Source organism: Castor canadensis, chromosome 12 (assembly GCF_047511655.1).
Source record: "Castor canadensis chromosome 12, mCasCan1.hap1v2, whole genome shotgun sequence".
Lineage (NCBI taxonomy): Eukaryota > Metazoa > Chordata > Mammalia > Rodentia > Castoridae > Castor > Castor canadensis.
The window spans coordinates 84,544,583-84,566,702 of record NC_133397.1 but is presented as its reverse complement, the minus strand read 5'-3'; the positions used below and the strand labels follow the sequence as shown (position 1 = coordinate 84,566,702).

Sequence of the window (22,120 nt, the reverse complement as noted above, 5' to 3'; positions counted from 1 at the left end):
TCTCTGCCGGAAGTTGTTGCGGACTTCTTCCGGTTCTCTCCTCAGTGGGCGTTGCTCGCGCCCGCACAGGTGGTAGCTTTTATCGACCAAGAGGGTCGAGGCCTCAGCTAGCTGGGGGCGCAGTCATGCCCCGGTATTACGAAGACAAGCCAGAGGGCGGTGCCTGCGCGGGCGTGAAGGAGGACCTGGGCGCATGTCTGCTGCAGTCGGACTGTGTGCTCCAGGTAGCGCGGCTGAGCGCCCCCGGGGATGACCAAGGCAACAATTCCGTGGCAGGGCTCCGTGAAGGTCTCCCTGTTGGCCTGTGGTGGCGGTCATGTCCTAGGCGTAGGTTACAGCTTCAGCTTCTGAACTGGGCAGATTCCCTGAGCTCTCGGAGCCTCAGTTTCCCCCCGCGTTCAGTAGGCGATAACTATACCCGCTTTGTCAGGTCTTTGTAAATATTAATCCATTTGGGCCCAAGAAGCAATTCCTGAGTGCAGGCACTCCAAGTTCTGAAGACATAGAGAATTAGAAGGGTTTCTCGAGTGCTAGGAAGTGAGAATCTGTAGAATGAATTATGTTGGAGATTTCCATAAACCCGGCTAACCGGCTAATAGTTTTTTCTTTCTCTGTTCAGTTGTGCCTGAATGTGTGCCATTATTTGTCTTGAGTTGATTTGAATTTGTTTCCGAGCTGAAGTGCTCTACATTTCGAATGTTAAGGTGTTAATGAGACAGCTCTACATTTTCACCATATTCTATCTTCTTTCCTTACATTCTTCCGTCACTACAGAGATGCAGGGAAAGTTGACCCAAATCCTAGTTTACAGTCCAAGTAAAGCACAAATGCCTTTTCCAGTTAGAGGCCTGATGAAAAGGAAGTCTTTTGTGTGCATTTTGTTTTGCATTTGGGAATGCAGTTTCAGAAAGCTACTCTCAAAGAAATGACAGCTGCCCTAAAATGGACATCTATCCTGTATTGGTATTTTTATTTAGTCGCGATTTATGTTTGGTTCACTGATTGTAGCAGCTATCCAGACTTGACTCCCATTGTGTAGTAAGACTCCAAAGTTTACATAAGAAACTAGCTAGTCAGGCTTCTTTATACACATGAAGAAACAAATATTGCTGTTTTTCAGGCTCCCTTCTTCAAGGGCAGTTTCCAGTTTGCTGCTTCATTCACTGATGCATATGTTCAGCCATATCCTAGTAAATATTTAGTGAGTGGCAGGCATAGTGCAAGGCACTGCCAGACAGAGATAAATCAGTAGCTTATTATTGGTAAGTCTGGTTTGATGGGAGAAATAGACATGTAAGGGGTTCAATTCCTACAGTAAGGGCTAGGTAAACATTTATATTTGTTTAATGAATAGATCTAGGGAAAGAATGGCTGAGCCCAGTGTAGAGCAACTGATTTTGGCTTCAGAATTTGGAACCATCTCACAGAGGAGGTGATGCTGAACTCTTAAAGGCTGAATAGCAGCTTTTTTCAAGTAAAAAAGTGGGGACAGTGTTGCTTGTGGGGAGAATCTGAAAAACAGCAAGTGCAGAGGCAGGGAGTCAGTACTGCCCAGAGAAATGAGTGCCCTGGGAATCCTAGAGCATGGGAACAGTGACAAAGTTTGAGAGGAAATTTATAGCCAGTTGTGAAGGCCTCTGTGTGTTAGAGGGAGTTGCTGGAATTTTATCCTGCCATTCACCTTCAGGAAGGCCATGCAGGTGAGCAACTAAGGGAAGAAAGTACATGGAATAGGCCTAAGGACAGAAATTCTGTGGAAGTGGAAGACAATACCAGTGGCAAGGAGAATACTAAGTTGTTTTGTTTTTGTTTTTGCCATGATTTATTTAACAAATATTTGAGTGCCACACTCAAATTCAGGTAACACTGATGAACAAGACACATTCTCTCCTGTGTAAGAAACTGGGTCTCTGGAAAGCTAGAAAATAGTAGATAGAGATTATGACCAGAACACCTGATTCAGACTTTGTGTTTCCCCCCACTGAGTTATGGGACCTTATTTTTAAATTTTTTTTAATTGTTGTTGTACTAGGGATAGATTGACATTTATAAAAATTTCTTACAATATATCATAGTTGAATTCACTCCCTCCATCACCACAGGAGTACCCTTTATGTCTCAAGTTAACAGCTTTCAGACCTGCTGGCTCTTCTTCAGACTCATCTGGAGGAGGGGCATGAGAACTTAAAAGTAGGTTCTACTGCTGCCTCCACCCCTACCCACAATACATTACAGTCTTTCAGTTTGGTTCTTGGACACAATCATGTTTTGACCTCAGAAGGCATTTGGTCTGTGGCAGGAGATAGGAGGTTTCTCTCATACTCAGACCAAGATTGCCTTGCTGCCACATCATCAGGCCTCCTAACCTCAGGGAGTAAAATAGGGGGAAAAGGAGTAAAAGCCTCTTTCCTTTAAGGATCAAACCAGAAGTTTTGCACATTTTCCCTACACATTCTATTGCCTAGAATTTAGTCCCATGATTGCATCCAGTTTCAAGGGTAGCTGGGAAGTCTGGGATGTAGGCAGCAAACCTCACCAACAGTACTGTTGTTTGGGGAGGAATGTCACAGTGTAAGGAAACGTGCTGTTGTGATCTGTTTTGGAGAATCACTGATGTAGTTGACAGTTGAAATCTAGGACCCAGGCATACAGACTAGAAGGTGGTCAAGATTCCTAGGAACAGAAACACCGCAGGCTTGGTGTCCCATAGCTCTTTTTCAGTGAAAATTTGGGAAGTGACTGTTACTGACAAAAGATTTGTGGGGAGTGGGTTGCATTGATAGGGCTGGGGAGTTAAATCATGACTACGAGGATCAGGTGAAATTTGGGTTGCATTTTCCTAAAGTAATTCTCCATCTTCATTAAAACCATTAACAGGCTTAGTGCTACACTAAAAATGGGTACCTAATTAATACATTTTACCCATAAGGAGATGAAGATAAGTTTCTAGATTTTTATATAAACATTATGAAAAGTACCCAGTAGAAACCAGTGTTCTCAAAAACTCAAAGACTCCCTTAAAGTGCCCAAAAGTTATAATTTATCCATTCTACTCTATTCAAGTATCAACAATCAAAATGAATTAAGAAATATCTCTTAAATAACTGCTTTCCTCTTTGTTTTATTTTAAAAGAAAACTATTTTTGGAAGGACTGTTATTTATACTTTGTGAGAAAACTTCCCAGGTTTTAATTTTTATTTTTTGTATTATAGGAAGGAAAATCCCCTCGGCAGTGTTTGAAGGAAGGAAACTGCAAAGCTTTGCAATATTCATTTTTTGAGTGTAAAAGATCAATGGTAAGTGGTTAAAGACTTTTAAATGCTTACATTAAAAATTTATTACATAGAGTTGTATATATGAGTGACTTCATAGTAAGCAGGTTATGGTGGTACATGCCTGTAATCCCAGCTTCTCAGGAGATAGAGGTAGAAGGATTGAGGTCTGAGGCTGGCCTGGGCAAACTAAAAGCAGAAGCATTGGGGCACAGTTCAAGTAGTAGAGAGCTTAGCATGAAGGTTTGAATTCAATCCCCAGTACAATAAGTAGTCAGAAGGAAGTTGTGGTGATGGGATTTGGAAAAAGGATGTAGATAATGTTCTTACTGTAGTGAGTTGAACGTTGTGCAGCATTCATGAAAGCCCATGTTACCCTGTTACAATGCTACCACAGCTCCTGACCTTCATGAGTTTTCTAAAAGTGCAAATCTCAGCAAGTATAAATGCATTGAGGTTGATAGTGCTCACTGTGAGTTCAGGTCATTTGATGGTTATATACAAACCTGTAACACAGAGGTGTAAGAAGGTATATGCACTTTCTCCCACCCACATGCTCAGGAGGAAATGGACTTTGGAGTGATAGATAGTGGAAGAAGGGCCTAAGAAGGTATCAATACCTGGAATTCTGTGCTTCCATCCTTCGATTTGAAAGATCTATAGATCTTTGGAATGGAAACTGAAAGCCCTTTCTTAAAGAAGACTATAAAACAGAAACGAAAGTGTCCCTTTAAGGAAAGCATTCACGTGTACCTGAGCTTGCTTTTGCTAGGTTAGGAACCACCCTGCAAACCCTTCCCTTTTGTACACACACATACCCCAAAAGGCAAAAAAAATTTATGATCCTGTAGGCCAAAGAACTCTAACATGTTTATCAGCTGATAAGAACCAGGGAGTGTTTAAAGTAAGATTAATTTTCGCCAGGCTGTTTCTTTCCTCAAGTAACAGTTTTCTGCTGCGTTTTCCTATCATTTAAGGAAACATAGCTTTGTTATCCATGTAAAATGCAAACCTTTAGGTATGTCACAAATTTCAAAATGTGTTTAGATCATTGGAAAGTCACAAAGAATAGTTGGTAATGAAGAGTTGGACTGTGCAACATGTTGAATGACTGAATTTACAATAAACTCCTTTAAATTCCCTGCATAAAGCTCAGTCTTATTTCTCCAATAATAATAGTAGAAAATAAATGCAATCTTTTTTCACAATTTATCTACCTTCTGACAAATTTGTAAGAATCTTGAATAAAAAGTGCAAGTGTTTCTGACATAACAATACAAGGCAGAGCTTCATTGGCTCTTTGACACTGAAGAACACCTGGGGAACTATAGCAGACAAAGAGATTCCTACTCTTCCTTCAAGACTAATGTACCTTTAGCCTTCCAAAATGGAGTGATGGCACACTGAAAGCTGTATCGGCTTGGCAAAATCCAGAAGCATAAATTTAAATTGTGTAGGTAATTGTACTTACTATTTCAGAGAGTAAGTCCCATTGAAGGTGAGATGGGGAATTTATATCTGCTGCTCCCTCACAGTTTGATCACCATCCTGATCCCTGATATCCATGTTTAAAGATTTTCATTGTTTTGGCATGGGTCAAGCGGTAGAGTGCTTGTGTAGCAAGCACAAAGCCCTGAGTTCAATCCCTGATACCACCAAAAGAAAAAAATATTGTTTTTGAAATATGACTCTTAGCTACTTCATGTGCTTAGATGATGGTTATTTATTCCGTATTTCAGCACTACCTGTGTTGACTCATTGATAGGGCCCATCTTTTTTTTTTATTTTTATTTTATTCATATGTGCATACAATGTTTGGGTCATTTCTCCCCCTTACCCCTCCACACCCTCCCTTCCCCCTCCCTTACCCCCCCACTCCCTCCCTTACCCCCCCTTACCCCTCACTACCGGGCAGAAACTATTCTGCCCTTATCTCTAATTTTGTTGAAGAGAGAGTATAAGCAATAATAGGAAGGACCAAGGGTTTTTGCTAGTTGAGATAAGGATAGCTATACAGGGAGTTAACTTGCAGTGATTTTCTGTACATGTGTATTATCTTCTAAGTTAATTCTTCTCGAACTAACCTTTTCTCTAGCTCCTGGTCCCCTTCTCCTTTTGGCCTCAGTTGTTTATAGTATCTGCTTTAGTTTCTCTGCGTTGAGGGCAACAAATGTTATCTAGTTTTTTGGGTGTCTTACCTATCCTCATACCTCCCTTGTGTGCTCTCGCTTTATCATGTGATCAAAGTCCAATCACCTTGTTGTGCTTGCTCTTGATCTAATGTCCGCATATGAGGTAGAACGTGATTTTTGGTTTTTTGGACCAGGCTAACATCACTCAGAATGATGTTCTCCAGTTCCATTCATTTACCTGCGAATGATAACATTTCGTTCTTCTTCATGGCTGCATAAAATTCCATTGTGTATAAAAACCACATTTTCTTAATCCATTCATCAGTGGTGGAGTATCTTGGCTGTTTCCATAACTTGGCTATTGTGAATAGTGCTGCAATAAACACTGATGTGCAGGTGCCTCTGGAGTAACCTGTGTCACATTCTTTTGGGTATATCCCCAAGAGTGGTATTGCTGGATCAAATGGTAGATCAATGTCTAGCTTTTTAATTAGCCTCCAAATTTTTTTCCAGAGTGGTTGTACTAGTTTACATTCCCACCAGCAGTGTAAGAGGGTTCCTTTTTCCCCTGCATCCTCGCCAACACCTGTTGTGAGTGGCATTGCTAATGATGGATATTCTAATGGGTGAGGTGGAATCTTAGCGTGGTTTTAATTTGCATTACCTTTATTGCTAGAGATGGTGAGCATTTTTTCATGTGTTTTTTGGCCATTTGAATTTCTTCTTTTGAGAAAGTTCTCTTTAGTTCATTTGCCCATTTCGTTGGTTCATTGATTTTGGGAGAATTTAGTTGTTTAAATTCCCTATATATTCTGGTTATCAGTCCTTTGTCTGATGTGTAGCTGGCAAATATTTTCTCCTACTCTGTGTGTGTTCTCTTCAGTTTAGAGACCATTTCTTTTGTTAAGCAGAAGCTTTTTAGTTTTATGAAGTCCCATTTATCTATGCTATCTCTTAGTTGCTGTGCTGCTGGTGTTCCATTGAGAAAGTTCTTGCCTATACCTATTAATTCCAGAGTATTTCCTACTCTTTCCTGTACCAACTTTAGAGTTTGTGGTCTGATATTAAGATCCTTGATCCATTTTGAGTTAATATTGGTATAGGGTGATATACATGGATCTAGTTTCAGTTTTTTGCAGACTGCTAACCAGTTTTCCCAGCAGTTTTTGTTGAAGAGGCTGTCTTTTCTCCATCATATATTTTTAGAACGTTTGTCAAAGACAAGTTGGTCATAGTGGTGTGGCTTCATATCTGGGTCCTCTGTTCTGTTCCACTGGGCTTCATGTCTGTTTTTGTGCCAGTACCATGCTGTTTTTATTGTTAAATTGCTTTGTAATATAGTTTGAAGTCGGGTATCGTGATACCTCCAGCATTGTTCTTTGACTGAGTATTGCCTTGGCTATTCATGGCCTCTTGTGTTTCCATATAAATTTAACAGATTTTTCAATCTCTTTAATGATAGTCATTGGGATTTTGATGGGAATTGCATTAAACATGTAGATTACTTTTGGGAGTATCGACATTTTTACTATGTTGATTCTACCAATCCATGAGCATGGGAGATCTCTCCACTTTCTATAGTCTTCCTCAATCTCTTTCTTCAGAAGTGTATAGTTTTCCTTGTAGAGGTTGTTCACATCCTTTGTTAAGTTTACACCTAGGTATTTGATTTTTTTTTTGAGGCTATTTTAAACGGAATTGTTTTCATATATTCTTTCTGTTTGTTCATTATTAGTGTATAGAAATTCTAATGATTTTTCTATGTTGATTTTATATCCTGCTACCTTGCTATAGCTGTTGATGGTGTCTAGGAGCTTTTGAGTAGAGTATTTTGGGTCTTTAAGGTATAGGATCATATCATCTGCAAATAGGGATATTTTGACAGTTTCTTTACCTATTTGTATTCCTTTTATTCCCTCTTCTTGTCTAATTGCTCTGGCTAGGAATTCCTGTAGTATGTTGAATAGGAGTGGAGATAGTGGGCATCCTTGTCTAGTTCCTGATTTTAGAGGGAATGGTTTCAGTTTTTCTCCATTAAGTATAAAGCTGGCTGTAGGTTTGTCATATACAGCTTTTATAATGTTGAGGTACTTTCCTTCTATTCCTAGTTTTCTTAGAGCTTTTATCATGAAATGATGTTGGATCTTATCAGAGGCTTTTTCTGCATCTATTGAGATGATCAAGTGGTTTTTGTCTTTGTTTCTGTTAATGTGGTTTATTACGTTTATTTATTTTTGTATGTTGAACCACCCCTGCATTCCTGGGATGCAGCCTACTTGATCGTGGTGAATGATGTTTTTGATGTGTTGTTAAATTCAGTTTGCCATTATGTTATTGAGGATTTTTGCATCAGTGTTCACTAAGGAGATTATCCTATAGTTCTCCTTTTTGGCGGTGTCTTTGCCTGGTTTGGGGATAAGTATAATACTGGCTTCATAAAATGTGTTAGGCAGTTTTCCTTCCATTTCTACTTCATAGAAGAGTTTAAGGAGAGTTGGTATCAGTTCTTCTTTAAAAGCGTGATAGAATTCAGCAGAGAATCCGTCAGGTCCTGGACTTTTCCTTTTGGGGAGACTCTTGATTGCTGCTTCAATTTCATTTTGTTTTATAGATCTATTCAGGTGATTAATTTCCTCTTGGTTCAGTTTTGGATGATCATGTTTCTAAAAATCTGTCCATTTCTTTTAGATTTTCAAATTTATTTGAATATAGGTTCTTGAAGTAGTCTCTGATGATTTCCTGGACTTCCATGGTATTTGTTGTCATCTCCCCTTTTGCATTCCTGATTTTACTAATTTGGTTTTTTCTCTCCTCATTTTAGTCAGGTTTGCCAGGGAGCTGTCGATCTTATTTTTTCAAAGAACCAACTTTTTGTTTCATTAATTCTTTTTATGGTTTTTTTTTGTTTCTATTTCATTGATTTCAGCTCTTATTTTTATTATTTCTCTCCTTGTATTTGTTTTGGGATTTGCTTGTTGTCGTTTTTCTAGGAGTTTGAGATGTACCATTAGGTCATTGATTTGGGATCTTTCAGTCTTTTTAATATTTGCACTCATGGCTATAAACTTTCCTCTCAGGACTGCCTTTGCTGTGTCCCATAGGTTCCGGTAGGTTGTGTTTTCATTTTCATTGACTTTCAGGAACTTTTTAATTTCCTCTTTTATTTCATCAATGACCCATTGTTCATTAAGCAATGAGTTATTCAGTTTCCAGCTGTTTGCATATTTTTTGTCTTTATTTTTGTTGTTGAGTTTTAGTTTTATTGCATTGTGATCAGATAGAATGCATGGTATAATTTCTATTTTCTTAAATTTGCTGAGGCCTGCTTTGTGGGTAGGGCACATCTTCATAATAATTTCTTCCTGTGGAATTTCTGGACATGTGTAAGTTTTCCTTATGCTAAATCTAGAGCCCTCCAGTCTACTTATTGCTGCCCTTAAGTGGCTGCACTGTGAGGCTGAAATCAAACAACATGCTGCCAGTCTAGGTGGAGATAATTCACATTAAGGAATTTTAATCCCACAATGACTGTGTGTTACTTTGTGTTTTCAGAACATTTCCCCTTTTTTTCTCAGCTGCTATTTATTTAAAGTATTCAAATACATTTGAATACTAATCTAAACAAAATATAATTAGAAAGTTAGGTTTGCTGGAAGATGTATCGGGTTCAGATAAATGTAATTTGGATTCTAATTTGGATTCTCATTGAGAAGAAAATCTCTACTGTCCCTTAAGTGGAACTTTTTTTAATGTCATCTTTATCATTGTGGTTTTCTCTTGGTAAGTCTTGACAGTTGACTTTTTTTTTGTAGATAGGGTCTTGCTGTGTAGCCCAGGCTGACCCCAAACTCACAAACCTCTTGTGCTGGCATTGCTAGGTTACACGCATGTGCCACCATGCTCGGCCGCCTTTTTGATTGTGCTGGAAATTGGTTTACTTCTCTTTCATGTAGTGACTGACACTCCTCACCAAAGTTATGTTTAATTGATTGCATCAAATTTCACTAAATTATATATTTGTTTTCAGTTGGATGCCAGATCAAGATTCAGAGGAAGAAAAGGATATTGATACCAGTTTGCTGAAAGCAAGATGAAAACAACAAAGGATTTTCTTTGATCATTAACTAACACAGCTGCCAAAATAGGAAACATATTTTTTGCTACATCTGTTTGTTTGGATCAGTTTTTCCCTCAATAGAATACAGGATAAAATGGAAGAATTCTGTCTTTGAATATGTACAAAGTAAACAATTCTCTTGGTTGAAGTTACTTTCAGAAGATAAATTTAATTGAATAACCATGGGCTGGGAACTTAATGTGTTTTGAGAATTATCCTAAAGCACAAAGAATGTTAGTTTCAAACTTTACTCTTCAAATTAGTTTGTGTAACTGTGAGGCCACTTGATGTGACTCACACAATCAGTAAAGTGGATCCTGTCAAGATGATGTTTATTGGGAAAGTTTAGGATAAAACTTTAATTCAATCCTTCTATTTAGTTCTAAACTGTTTGTGCTTGATTCTGTAGAAATGCTTCATGGGCACTGATTCACTGAAGCAACAAACTCAAACTTTAAAATCCTCCATAGCATAGCTGGATGCCAGGCCTCAGGTGATGTTGCCAGGTCTCTTTACTTCCATCTCTTGACTCTTTTTCTGTTTCTTGGTCTCATTTTCAGGCTGGCCCTCTCCACTTAATGGACCAGTGCCAGCCATAAGCCCACGTCCTTAAAATCTGTGACCTAAAAAGGGAGAACAAGAACTTTCCTCTCCAGGGTCCACAAATCAAACTCTACTGAAGGAGCCTGGTCTTCCTTGAATCACCTGCCCTTGCATTTGACCCGAGATCTTGGTGAGACCTGGGTTGTATGCACAGTACTTGATAACTCCCATCAGGGTCTCTTTAGATGAGTGATGGCCCTCATCCCTAAAGGAAAGGATTTGGAGAAAACAACAGATATTCACTATAGATGACAAGTGTGAAAGACATGCAGTGGTTGAAAAGTTTAGGATTACAGTAGTTTTATTCTGGTCACTTAACAAAATAGAGAACTAAATAGGAATCCAAGTTCCCAACTTGCAGTTTGGCAGTGAAGAACAATGACAAACCATACCTTCTTTACACTTCCACAGTTCCCTGGAGTAAAGCAGTCCAGGCATTATGTGGCTCACATGCTGTTTAAGAAGTTCACCTAAAGTTCTAAGAATGTCCCAGAATATCACTGAGGTCTGCTGTGTGTACTGCTGTCCACTGGGAAAGGGAAAATGATAGATTTCTTCAATACTATTGCATAACTATTTAAGTACTATAACCCTTTTGTGTATGTGGTGCTAAAGATCCAGTCTTGTGCATGCTAGGCAAGTGCTTTACCATTGAGCCACACCCATAACCCCAAGTGGCACAGCTTTTATTAAAAGTAATTTTGATAAGAAAGTGTCTAAAATATATTTGTATAAAACCTCATCTTTTTTGGTAACAGCTTTATTGAGAGCTTTCTTTGGAGAAATTCATATGCCACAAAATTCACCCTTACAATTCAGTCATTTTTAGTGTATCAGAGTCCAGTCATCACTATTCCCTAATTCCAAAACATTTTCATTACTCTAAGGGGAAACTCATGCCTATTACCAAAGTCTCCTCATTCGCTCTTCTCCACTGCCCCTAGCAACCATAATCTGCTTTCTTTCTGTATAAGGTTTGTCTATTCTAGACCTCCTAGATAAATGGAATTAAAAATGGCCTTTTGTGACTGGTTTCTTTCACTTACCATAATGGCTTCCAGGTTTATCCATATGTAGCATCTATCTGTACTTGATCATTTATTGCCAGGTGGTATTCCATAGTATATATGCACCGTATTTTACTTATTCATTGCTTGATGAACTGGCTTATTTCCACTTCAGAGCTATCATTGCCCTAAATGCCATGGACATTTGTGAACAAGTTTTGTACTGATATGTTTCATTTCTCTTGAGAACATAGCTAACAGTGGAAATTATAGGGTTGGATAACATTTTTATTTCAATGAACTGTCAAAAATTTCCTTGCACTACCACTTTGCGTTCCCATCACAATGTGCAGGGGTTCCAGGATCTTCACATCATCACCAACTGTTGTTCATTCTGATTACAGTTATTCCACTGGGTATGAAGTGATATCTCATTGGTATTTTGATTTGTATTTCCATAATGACTCGTGATCTGAGTGTATTTTCATCTGTTTAACTGGCTGTCTCTATGTCATTTTTGGAGAAATGTCTATTCAAGTCCTTAGTCCAGTTTTGAGCAGGGGTTTCTTTTTACTATTAACTTGCAAGCATTCTTTGTATGTTGTAGATACTAGTCCTCTAAAAGTAAGTAATTAGCTAATTTTCCTCCCCCAGTTCGTGGTTGGTCTTTCACTTTCAGGTTGATGTTCTTTGAAGCACAATTTTAATTACGATGAATTATTTTTTTCTTTTGGTGTGTCTAAAAAACTGTTCTTAATCCAAGCTTATATTTATTCCTATGTATGTTAAGAGTTTTATAATTTAACCTCTTCCTGTAGGTCTGTGGTTCATTGTTAAAATAATTTCACATATCTTTGTTAATAGCCATGTTTTAAATTTTTTTGGTGTGCTGGAAACCTGGGGCCTTGCACATGCTAGAAAAGTGTTCCACCACTGAACTGCATCTCCAGCTCCTACATTTTTTTATTGTGGAAAATACACATAACAGAATTCACCATCTTAACCATTTTCAATGTACAGTTCAGTAGTGTTCAGTATATTCATACTATTAACAGTCTTCAGAAGTACTCACTTATCTCACAAAATGGAATCTACTCATCACTAAGCAACATCCCCACCCATGCCCAAGGCATCCCTCTCACCCCTGGCAACTACTGTTTTTTTTTCAAATTCAGAAAGTACTGAAATTTGAGAGTACTCAAATTCAGAGAACTCTCCGTACCTCATATGGGTGGAATCGTATCTGGGTTTTTTCTTGGTGGTACTGGGATTTGAACTCAGGGCCTCACATTTGCTAGGCTGGCCCTTTACCACTTGAGCCACACCCCCAGCCCATTTTGTATTGGTTATTTTTGAGAGAGGGCTCATTTTATGCCCAGGCTGGCCTGGACTGCTATCCTACATAGGTGGGATGACAGGTGCATGCCACCATGCCCGGCCATTGGTTGAAATTACTTCTGGAGAACGTTTTGCCCAGGCTGGTCTTGACTGCCATCCTCTTGATCTCCACTTCCCCAGATTACAGGCTTCAGCCACTCTGCTGGCCTTTCATTTGTCTTTATTTCACTGGCTTATTTCACTTAACAAAATGTCCTCAAGGTTGAGCCATATTGTAATCATATATCAGAATTTCCTCTTCATGCAAATCAAAATTCCATCTCACCCCAGTCAGAATTGTTAGCATAAAAAAAACCAACCAACCAAACAAACAAAAAACAAAACAAGAACAAATGCCTGCAAGGATTTGGGGGAGGGTTGTTAATACAAGATTGGGAGGAGTGTAAATTAGCTTAGCCACTATGGAAATCAGCATGGAGGTTCTTCAAAAAACAAAAATAGGACTACCGTGTGGGTCTGCTGTACCACTCCTGGGCATGTACTTAAGGAATGTAAGTCAGTATACAAAAGAGATACCTGCATACCCAGTTTTACTGCAGCATTATTTGTGATAGCCAAGTTACAGTATCAGCCTTAAATAAAGCAAATGTGGCACGTCTACACAATGGAATATTAGCCACAAAAAGGATGAAATTATATTGTTTGTAGAAAAATGGGTAGGACAAGAGGTCATGTTAAATAGGTCAGAAGAATAAATACGTTTCATGTACAAAATCTAGATCTAAAGAAAAAAATACATGAAAATAAAAGGGAAACATTTAGGTTAACCAGTGGGAGGTATAGCAGAAAGGGGAATATGATTGAAGTACATTATATGTATGTGTGAAAAAATCATAATGAAACCCATATAAAACTTGTAAGAAGAAAGAAAGTGGAGATAAGAAGAGGGTGAATATAGTAGAAGGGTGAATATGATCAAAGTGCACTGTATGCTTGTATGGAATATCACAATGGAATGCCTCAGCTTGTAGAATTAATATACACTAACAAAGGAAAAAATTCCTTCCTTTGAAGACCAAGTAATATTCCAGAACATGTATATATCACATCTTGTTTTTCTGCTCATCCATTAGTGGACAATGGGTTGCTTCCACCTTTGAGCTGCAGTGAAGAATACTGTTATGAGCATGTATATACAGATCTCCCTGAGGCTCTGCTTTTGATTGTGGCCATATGACCAGCAATGCATATGGTAATTCTATTTTCAATTTTTTTTTTAAGGAACTGCCATACTGTCCTGGAGCCACACCACTTTCCATTCCTGTCAGCAGTGCACAAGGATTGTAATTTTCCCATATCCTGGTTAACACATCTTAATAGGTGTGAAGTGGTATCTCACTGTTGCTCTGATTTGCATTTTCCTAGTGATGATTTCATGGCTGTGTTGGCCATTTTTGTATCTTCTTTGGAGAAATGCCTTTTTTAGGTTCTTTGCTCATTTTTTTTTTGAGACAGGGGTCCAGGTAGCCCAAGTTCATGTCAAACTCACTCTGTAGCTCAGGCTGGCCTCAAAGTTGACATCTTCCTGCCCTAGCCTCCACAGTGCTGGGATTACAGAAATACATAACCACACCTGGCTGCTCGCTCAACTTTAAATTGGTTTATTTGTTCTTTTGTTGAGTTTTTTCTGTCATATCCAGAAATCACTGCCTAATACAATGAAGTTTTCTTGTTATGTATGTTTTCTTCTAGGAGTTTCATAGGTTTAGCTCTTAGGTTTAGATGTTTCATCCACTTTGAGTTAATTTTTGGGTACAATGTAAGGTAAGGTTCCAACTTCACTTCTGTTTGCATGTAGACATGTGGTTTTCCTAACAGCATTTGTAGAAAAGACTGTCCTTTTCTCATTGAATGATCTTAGCACCTTTGTGTGAAAACATTTGACCATGGATGCCAGGGCTATTTCTGAGCTCTCAGTTCTGTTGGTTTATATGTCTGTCTCTACACCAGTGCCACACTTTTGATTACTGTAGCATTCTAATAAGTTCTGAATTTTAGAAGTGTGAGTCCTTCATCTTTCTTCTTTTTCAAGACTTATTTTGGCTCTTTGGGCTTGAGATTCCTGTGGATTTCAGGATGGACTTTTCTATTTCTGCAAAAACAAATCAAATCAACAACAAAAAGCCAATGCTGTTGAAATTTCACTAGGGAGTGCACTAAATCAGTAGACCACTTTGGATGGTACTGGCAACATTATTAAGTCTTAAAGTCCTTGTACACAAGATGACTTTCCATTTATTGATGTACTTACCTTTAGCTGAATTTTGTAGTTTTCAATGTGTAAGTCTTTCTCTTCTTTGGTTGTTATTCCTAAGTATTTTGATTTTTGGTGTTAAACTAAAAGGAGTTGTTTTCTTAATTTCCTTTTCAGATTTTGCATTGAATGGTGGATTTTTGGCACTTAATTTTTATTGTTAAATATAACCAATATGCAAAAAAATGAACAGGCTATTTGTTTAATGTTAAGAAATAACTATAAAGTAAGTCATCATGTATACACCAGCCAGGTCAACATTGCCTGATGCCCATAATACCACACTTTCATCAGACACCCTCCTGCTTGTCCCCACTGTGCCTGTGTTTGCCACACTGCTCTTAAATTTGCCCTTCATTGACCTGGTGAGTCTGGCTCCTTCTGATGTATCTGGAACAACTGATTATATAGAGAGAAAAGCAATATGGTCTAGTGCTGAAATAGGAAGGATTTCCTTCTTATTGAACAACTCAAAACACCATTTATTCATCTGTTCATTCAGTAAACTTTTTGAATAGCTCCTTTATAGCAGGTATGACTCTTGCTCTTAGCAAGATGGACACATGCCATAGTCATATTCAAAGCTGAATGAGAAAAAAATTTAAAGAGCCAACTCATTCTGTGGGGAAAAATCACCAAGGAGGAGGGCCTTCCTGAGATGAGATTTGAAGGAGGAATAAAGACGCTGAGGAGTGGTCTAGATCAGATGGGACATGGACACAGGCCAGGGCTGTGCAGGTATGGAAATTATGGGATGGGTTGAAGATAAACTGAAGGGATACAGATTTTAGTGGCTGGTGGAATGTTGTGAAGGTTATTTATTTATTTATGTGGCACTAAGGTTTGAACTCAGGGCTCATGTTTGCTAGGCAGGTGCTCTTACCACTTGAGCCACTCCACAAGCCTGTGATGGTTAATCTTGATTGTCAACTTGAGTGGATTGAGAGCTGCCTACAGGATTACTAAAGCACTCTTGGGTGTATTTGAGGGTGTTTCTAGAGAGGTCTGACATGTGGGAGAGCAACTGAGAGGCAGCACCTTCCATTAGGCTGGATGCCTGGATGGAATAAGATTGGAAAAAAGAGAAAGCCAGTACGTGCAAGCTCCATTCTTGATGAATGAGTCTGTCTGCTGCTGCTGCCATTTCTTGTGGAAATCAGACTCCAGGTTCTTCAGCCTTTAAACATGGACTAATACCGGTGACTCCCAGGGGAGCTTCTGGGCCTTCAGCCTTGGAATGGGCCTGCATTACTTAGTCACCATTGATCTGAGGCATCCAGCTTCTTGGACAGCAGCTACTGGGTTCTCTGCCCTTCCAGCGTGCAGATAGCCATTGTTCGACTAGCCAGCCTTCAGGTTCTGTTCCTCTAGCGAAGCCTTACTAACACAGATTTTGGTTCCAAGAGTAGTTCTAGAGAAACAGAATTATAATGATGAAAAAATTTCGGGTGGGGGGAGGGAAGTTGGCAGTAGTGGAGTTTTAACTTAGGGCCTCCTGCTTGCTAGATAGATGCTCTACCACTTGCCCTCTATGCTTTGGTTAATTTTGAGCTGGGGGGCGGGGGGTCTCACATTTGTTCTTAGGCTGGTGGACCACCATCTTCCTATTTATGCTTCCCATGTAGCTGAAATGATAGGCACAAACTACTACACTCAGCTTTTTGTCAACTGAGATGGGATCTCACTAAATTTTTACAGGCTGGTCTGAAACCACGATCGTTCCAATCTCCACCTCCTAAGTAGCTGGGATTACAGGCATAAGCTACTATGCCTGGCTCTAAAGTATAAAAATAATCACAGACCTATAAGCCAGCTGTGCCCCTCCTCTGGAAAGCCTCTCAGCAGTTTGGGGCTGGAACATGCAGTCCAAGCTGAGTCCTACTGCCCCCACTTTCTTGTTGGTTGTCATCATTGCCATCCCTAGACTCCCGGGGACCCTTGTGTTACTGGGTGGGGTTTTGTACACAGCAAAGTTGTGTCCTCCTTATAACTTTCTGAAAAATCAGCTCTTCACTTGGACTTGTAAAAGAGACATTGTAGGACAAAAAGAAAAGGTGACAAGAAAAGGGACACTTGTCTTTCTTCACACGGAATGTTTCCAAGGCTTGCTTGCCAGAGACAATGTTGATCCCAGAAGGGTCATCCTAGTACTACTGCTGGACATACCAGTATGTGGTTAGGTCCTTCTGGCCTTGGGGTATCAACACTCCATGAGAAAAGATGGAAAATGCTGGTGGCTCTTAAGTGCAACTGAGGGGTCACATTGTGCCCATGCAGAAAATCATAGCTCAGGAAGTTCCAGGATCACTGCTATGGCATGAGGAGCACATGATGCTGATGAGGACTTTGTGAGAAACCTTTATTCAAAATACAGGAACAATTTGCTATTTAATGTTGTTAATATAATAACATCCTTTGCAGTGGCAAATCATTTCTCTCAGAAAAGTTGTAAATGGGAAGCTCCATCCTCCAGCTCATCTTACCTTCCTCTAATGCAAAACCTCCTTGGGCAATAACCCTAGTCCTGGGCAGCCAGGCTACACTGTGCTATCTGCTAATAAGAGGCTGAAAAGGATTTCCAGGGAGTACCAGAATGGCTGTGACGGATACGGCAGGAGAAAGCCCAGGCTGACATTAGGGTTGGCTGAAAGGAGGGAGTCACTAAATACAGCACATGACTTAGATCAAAATAATTCCAGATGGACTGACTGATCTATATGTAAAACTGAACCATAAAAATACTGAAAATAAGAACAGGTGAGTATCTCAAGAAACAACCTTGGACAAGAGACTAAGGTGGATACCATGGACAGCATTAAACAGCCTGCTAAGTGCCAAGCAAGTACTAATGAGCACCTGAATCCAGCCCCCCAGCTCATGCACACTACCATGTCCACTTCCCAGACAAGGACAATGGTGCCTCATCTGTGTCACCTTCATGGAGAAACCAAAACTCAATTTCAGAATAAGCACCAAACAGAGAAACACAGGCAAATTTGTCTACATAACCATTTAAAACTTCTGTATATCCCCTACCATAAATAAAGACAAAAAGATTTTAAAAATGTGCAACACACAACAGAGGATATAATAGATAGCATATTAAAAAACACTTAATCAATATGAAAAAGACCAACATCCCAATGAAGTCACAAAAACATAAATACCAGTAAAGGTACAAAAGATAATCAAAGATAATCAAATGTTCACAGATAATCAAAGAAATGGAAACTGGAAAAAGATATCATTTACAGCACTGAGGAGCTAAAGGAAAAAGCACCTGCTCCAGGCAGTAGCTTACATTTCTGGGATTATCATGGTAAATAAAGATCTCCTTTAAAGTACATTTCCACTGCCAGGAACATGTGTGAGGGAAATCACATGCAGTTCTGGTGATAACAAATCATGAAGGAGCTGCATTTTAACAAGTCATGCAAGGGCCAGGCTGCCCAGGGAGATATAATGTGATCCATGTTTATGGACAGGAATTAAGCAGCCAACATTTATGTACAATTAACTGGCAAGGTGCCTCAAAATCAGCTTAATAGGAACCTACTGTTGGTTGTCCACACTGCACACATGGAAACAGAGGTTCAGAGGGGCTCAGCGACTTGCCCCACATAATGGTCAGTGAGTCACAAAACCTGGATTGGGACCTGGGGCTGTCTGCTGCTGCTGTCCATACTTTTAATCCCATTCCCTGCTACCCCCTGTACTTCAAATTAAGTCAAAAAAAGATAAAAACATTAGTCTCACATGGTCCCATGTTTATATTCCTGTGCTTTCAGCACCCCAGCACTTGATGCAATACTCAGTGATGACAGTCCAGTCAGGTGCCACCTGTACAACTACCTAGACCTTCCAGAGAAAGGGAATGAATCAGGCAAGACCAAGTTTAATATTCTTGTCAGTTATTTATTATTTGTCATTCTAAAGACTAGCACATTTACAGCATACATGGCTTTGAATGAGCTAAGAATATATAAAACAGTAACTATATGTTCATATAGTATATATTAATACTGCCCAAAACAAATAAATAAAAGTATTTCAATGCACTAAGCTTGGCAAATACAACTGTGTGGGGGAAAAAATCCCTGTATTATACAATATTTTTACATCTTTAGAGGAAACTAAAGGCAACTGTGCTGCAGGAGCTCTGACAGAATCCATGACTTCCCGGCTGTCCACATAGCTCAGTATTTATTTTTAAATTAGGGGAGAGGGGCACATTGGACGGAACTTCTATTTTGCCTTAACCTATAAAACTGCCTTCCTGGTGCAGCAAACAACTCAGCATTCCTCTGTCCAGCCAGAAGCTGCCTACACCCACACTGTGCCATGCACCCTGTCCCAGCAATCCTGGGACTTTCGCCATGTACTGGGAGCAGGTCACATCCTTTGGAAAGAATACTGAAGCCTGAGTCTTAATTAGACAAGTCCTATGGTGGGTCAAAATATAATGGAAAACTTGGAAAATAATGCACATAAAGGTGCTACATGCAAAACTGCTGACAGATGAGTTAACATTTGCTATATTCCCTTTATAAATACAGGAAGTTAATGCTCTTTGGACAAAAGAAGTCAGAACCAAAATGGATAACATTTAACTAAAAACAAGGAAAAAATGTAAAAGGTTATGACATCAAAATGAGACAAGCTGGAACTAAAAAATGACAAGTTAAATGAGACGAGAGATGAAAGGCTAAATCAGCCATATTAAGGACCAGTTGCCTTTAAACAGGGAATGACACTTCAGGAGGAGAATCTAACACCACCAGCAGCTGCTGTGTGGAAGTTCTGGCACAAGAGATCCTCTCCACTTGCCCACCACAGCAAGCCTAGCTTTTAGGGAGGGACAGTAAGCAGCAACAGCCCAAACTAAAACACACCTTCCTCCTAGCAGGCATCGGGAGACAGCAAGCTGTTTGCACACTGACTTCTGGAATAGGAAGGGATATGGAAAGTCACCCAGTTCCATCCCTACCTGATGCCCACTTTCTCTGTATCCCTATCGAGGCTTGGTTCTGTCTGTGCTTCAGTACCCCAAGCCCAAGCTTGATACACGATTCTAAAGGAGTCAAAAAGAAAGTGGACTTAAAATTTTTCAAGGTGTTTACAAATGATTAGGATCAGCATCAACATATGCCACATGCATTTGTTTTACAACCTTTTAAATAACATGTAAACAGAATTATGATAAACAGAATTGATAAAACATATACCCTCCTAAGGTGGGGGGGAACCTGTGCTGTGTCCAAATAAGACTCATCATCAACTTATAAAAGATGACCAGACATAATTATCTATGAAATTCCAAAGTTTCCTGGCCCATAAATCCCTCTGAAAATCTCATTTAAGGAGATAATTTTAACCATTTCTCAACACTCATACAACAGAATGAGAAGAAAGTAACAATTTTTGCAAACCTAAAAGTAAGACACTCATCAAATATTCAAACATGATTGTACTGTGTTTTAGAACATCTACTGGAAATCCTGCAAAAGAACATTTGTTTTGCAAATATTTGTTTCCACTATGTTTACAATCATAAATCCCCCATCGGGTGCTGTCTCTCAGACATCAGACTTGCCACAATTAAGGTCCTTGATTGCTACAACTCAGCATCCAGAGAAGGGAGCCATGCTCGTGAGTGTGGTAGGACCTGAACCTGGACAAGAGAATAGGAGACAGCGTACAAGGACCTCACTGCTGGCTCAAGCAGATGCCCTCGTCTCTAGCTCTTGAAGGACAAAAAGAAGAGCAGCCCCAGGTGTCATTTCCCTTGCAGGGGTCACCTTCTCATAAAGCATTATCTTACTCTGAAATTCCATCTTTCCTTCACAGGTGGTAGTGGTGGTAGAGAGATGCACTGGTAGCAGCTGTTCTCACTGCATGAGACAGTGCTAGTTTCTGTTCCCAAAATTTGAGTTCCCATTTATGGGTTTGCCTGGGATCCAACTGTTTAATATATTACTTACTGATCTACATTCATATTTTTAAAAGGTAGATTTTAAGTCATTGCTCACTTTTGAGTTACTCAGTAGAAAAATAAGTTAGGTGAGCAGTCCTCAGTGGGCATTGGAAAAAATCTGGCATTTCAGACAAACCTAGTTGGATTCTCATATGTAACTACTGATACTGGCTGTGTAATTACAGCTGACGGCTATTTCTATGGGTGGTCATTACTATCCAAGCTATTGAGCCAAACATTACCTCCTATAGATTCCAACAGAAAAACATGCTCCACAGACTGTTCAGTGAAATATTTTTAAAAACACAAAAATAACCAATCCTTCAGGTCTTCTTGAAGAATTCGTATATGACACTAGAGGGTACCCACATTTATTATGTAACAGCTAAATAGAGGAAACCGTGTGTTCATGTTTCAACTTTTCCGTAAGTCCCTTCGGGAGGCCTGTAATGCTTGGGGAAAGCCTTCAGCTGCAGGGAATTAAATGCATATTTGCGACTTCCAACATTCTTCATTGTATTTTCTCTTCGACAACCCTCACTGGGGAAAAAAACAAGCACAAGAAATGACAGCAGTAAAAAAGGAAAAAAAGAAAAGAAACTAAGATGAGATGAACTGATCATTTTGATAGCATTAAAAAAGATTAATTCAAATGGGTGCTGGACTCATTTACAACAAATACATAAGATGATAGGTTTCTGAACAAGGCAAGTAAGAAGCACAGAGATGAGTACATGCTATATGGGGCTGTGAGTTTTGCATTTCCAAAAGCAGTGCTGTTCTAACTGAAAGCAATTTTTTTAAGTTAATGACTATGTATCTATCGTCTAATTATTTGGGATTCTATCATAACTTGTGGTTCAATGATTCTGCTGTATAGCAAATTAAATGGAAAAATATTACTACTTTTGCTAAAGCCTTTAAACAGCTGCACATTTATATATAAGCAAGAGCTTGTAATCACATCAAACACAAAATATTTAATATATAGCAAAGCCATCTGCTGAGACGACTGTCTGACATCCATTTTCAACTAGGGACAGCTGTTCTGGGTACAAATCAATTCCACAGGCCCATGCACTGTCTGCAGAACAGGTCTGCATGGCTATCAATCAGGCTGGAATGTTGTGAAGGGGTGACCCCACTGAGGTCTCCTGCCACCATTCTTCAGGTGGACTGCCTTCATTGTGGTCACCTCTTGCATAAGTGCCACTGAGCCAGTGAGAGCCCACAGGTGATCTTCCCCAGAGCTCGTGGCCAGCATCATCCCCAGCTGCATTTGATGGAGGGTTGTCATGGAAACCCAGTGGCAAAACAAATGGTGCCCAGGAGGATGAGCAGTCAGCCTCAGGAAAGTTCTCT

The 22,120-nt window shown here is 39.5% G+C and overlaps 2 protein-coding genes across 9 annotated transcripts in view; one reads left to right on the top strand and one right to left on the bottom strand.

The window, feature by feature from the left end:
* Positions 1 to 3: 3 nt before the first annotated feature.
* Coa5 (cytochrome c oxidase assembly factor 5) lies at positions 4 to 19,419 on the top strand. 2 transcript variants are annotated; one of them, XM_020176280.2, is made up of 3 exons: positions 4 to 224; positions 3,214 to 3,297; positions 13,752 to 19,419. In XM_020176280.2, the coding sequence occupies exons 1-3, from the start codon at positions 126 to 128 to the stop codon at positions 13,815 to 13,817; spliced, it is 249 nt and encodes an 82-aa protein (XP_020031869.1). In that variant the 5' UTR covers positions 4 to 125; the 3' UTR covers positions 13,818 to 19,419. The 2 variants fall into 2 exon arrangements, with proteins under 2 accessions (XP_020031869.1, XP_020031870.1); XM_020176281.2 differs by lacking the exon at positions 13,752 to 19,419 and adding an exon at positions 9,433 to 9,674 and having other exon boundaries at positions 12 to 224.
* Positions 14,973 to 22,120, bottom strand: part of Inpp4a (inositol polyphosphate-4-phosphatase type I A) — a 149,208-nt gene continuing 142,060 nt past the window's right edge. For 5 of the 7 annotated variants that reach the window (XM_074050311.1, XM_074050317.1, XM_074050313.1 and 2 more), the window contains one exon: positions 18,679 to 21,298. In XM_074050311.1, the coding sequence (XP_073906412.1) occupies positions 21,166 to 21,298 (133 nt within the window). In that variant the 3' untranslated portion in view covers positions 18,679 to 21,165. Of the gene's footprint in view, positions 16,196 to 18,678; positions 22,119 to 22,120 lie in introns of those variants that run through there. The other 2 variants (XM_074050314.1, XM_074050318.1) reach the window with 2 other exon arrangements.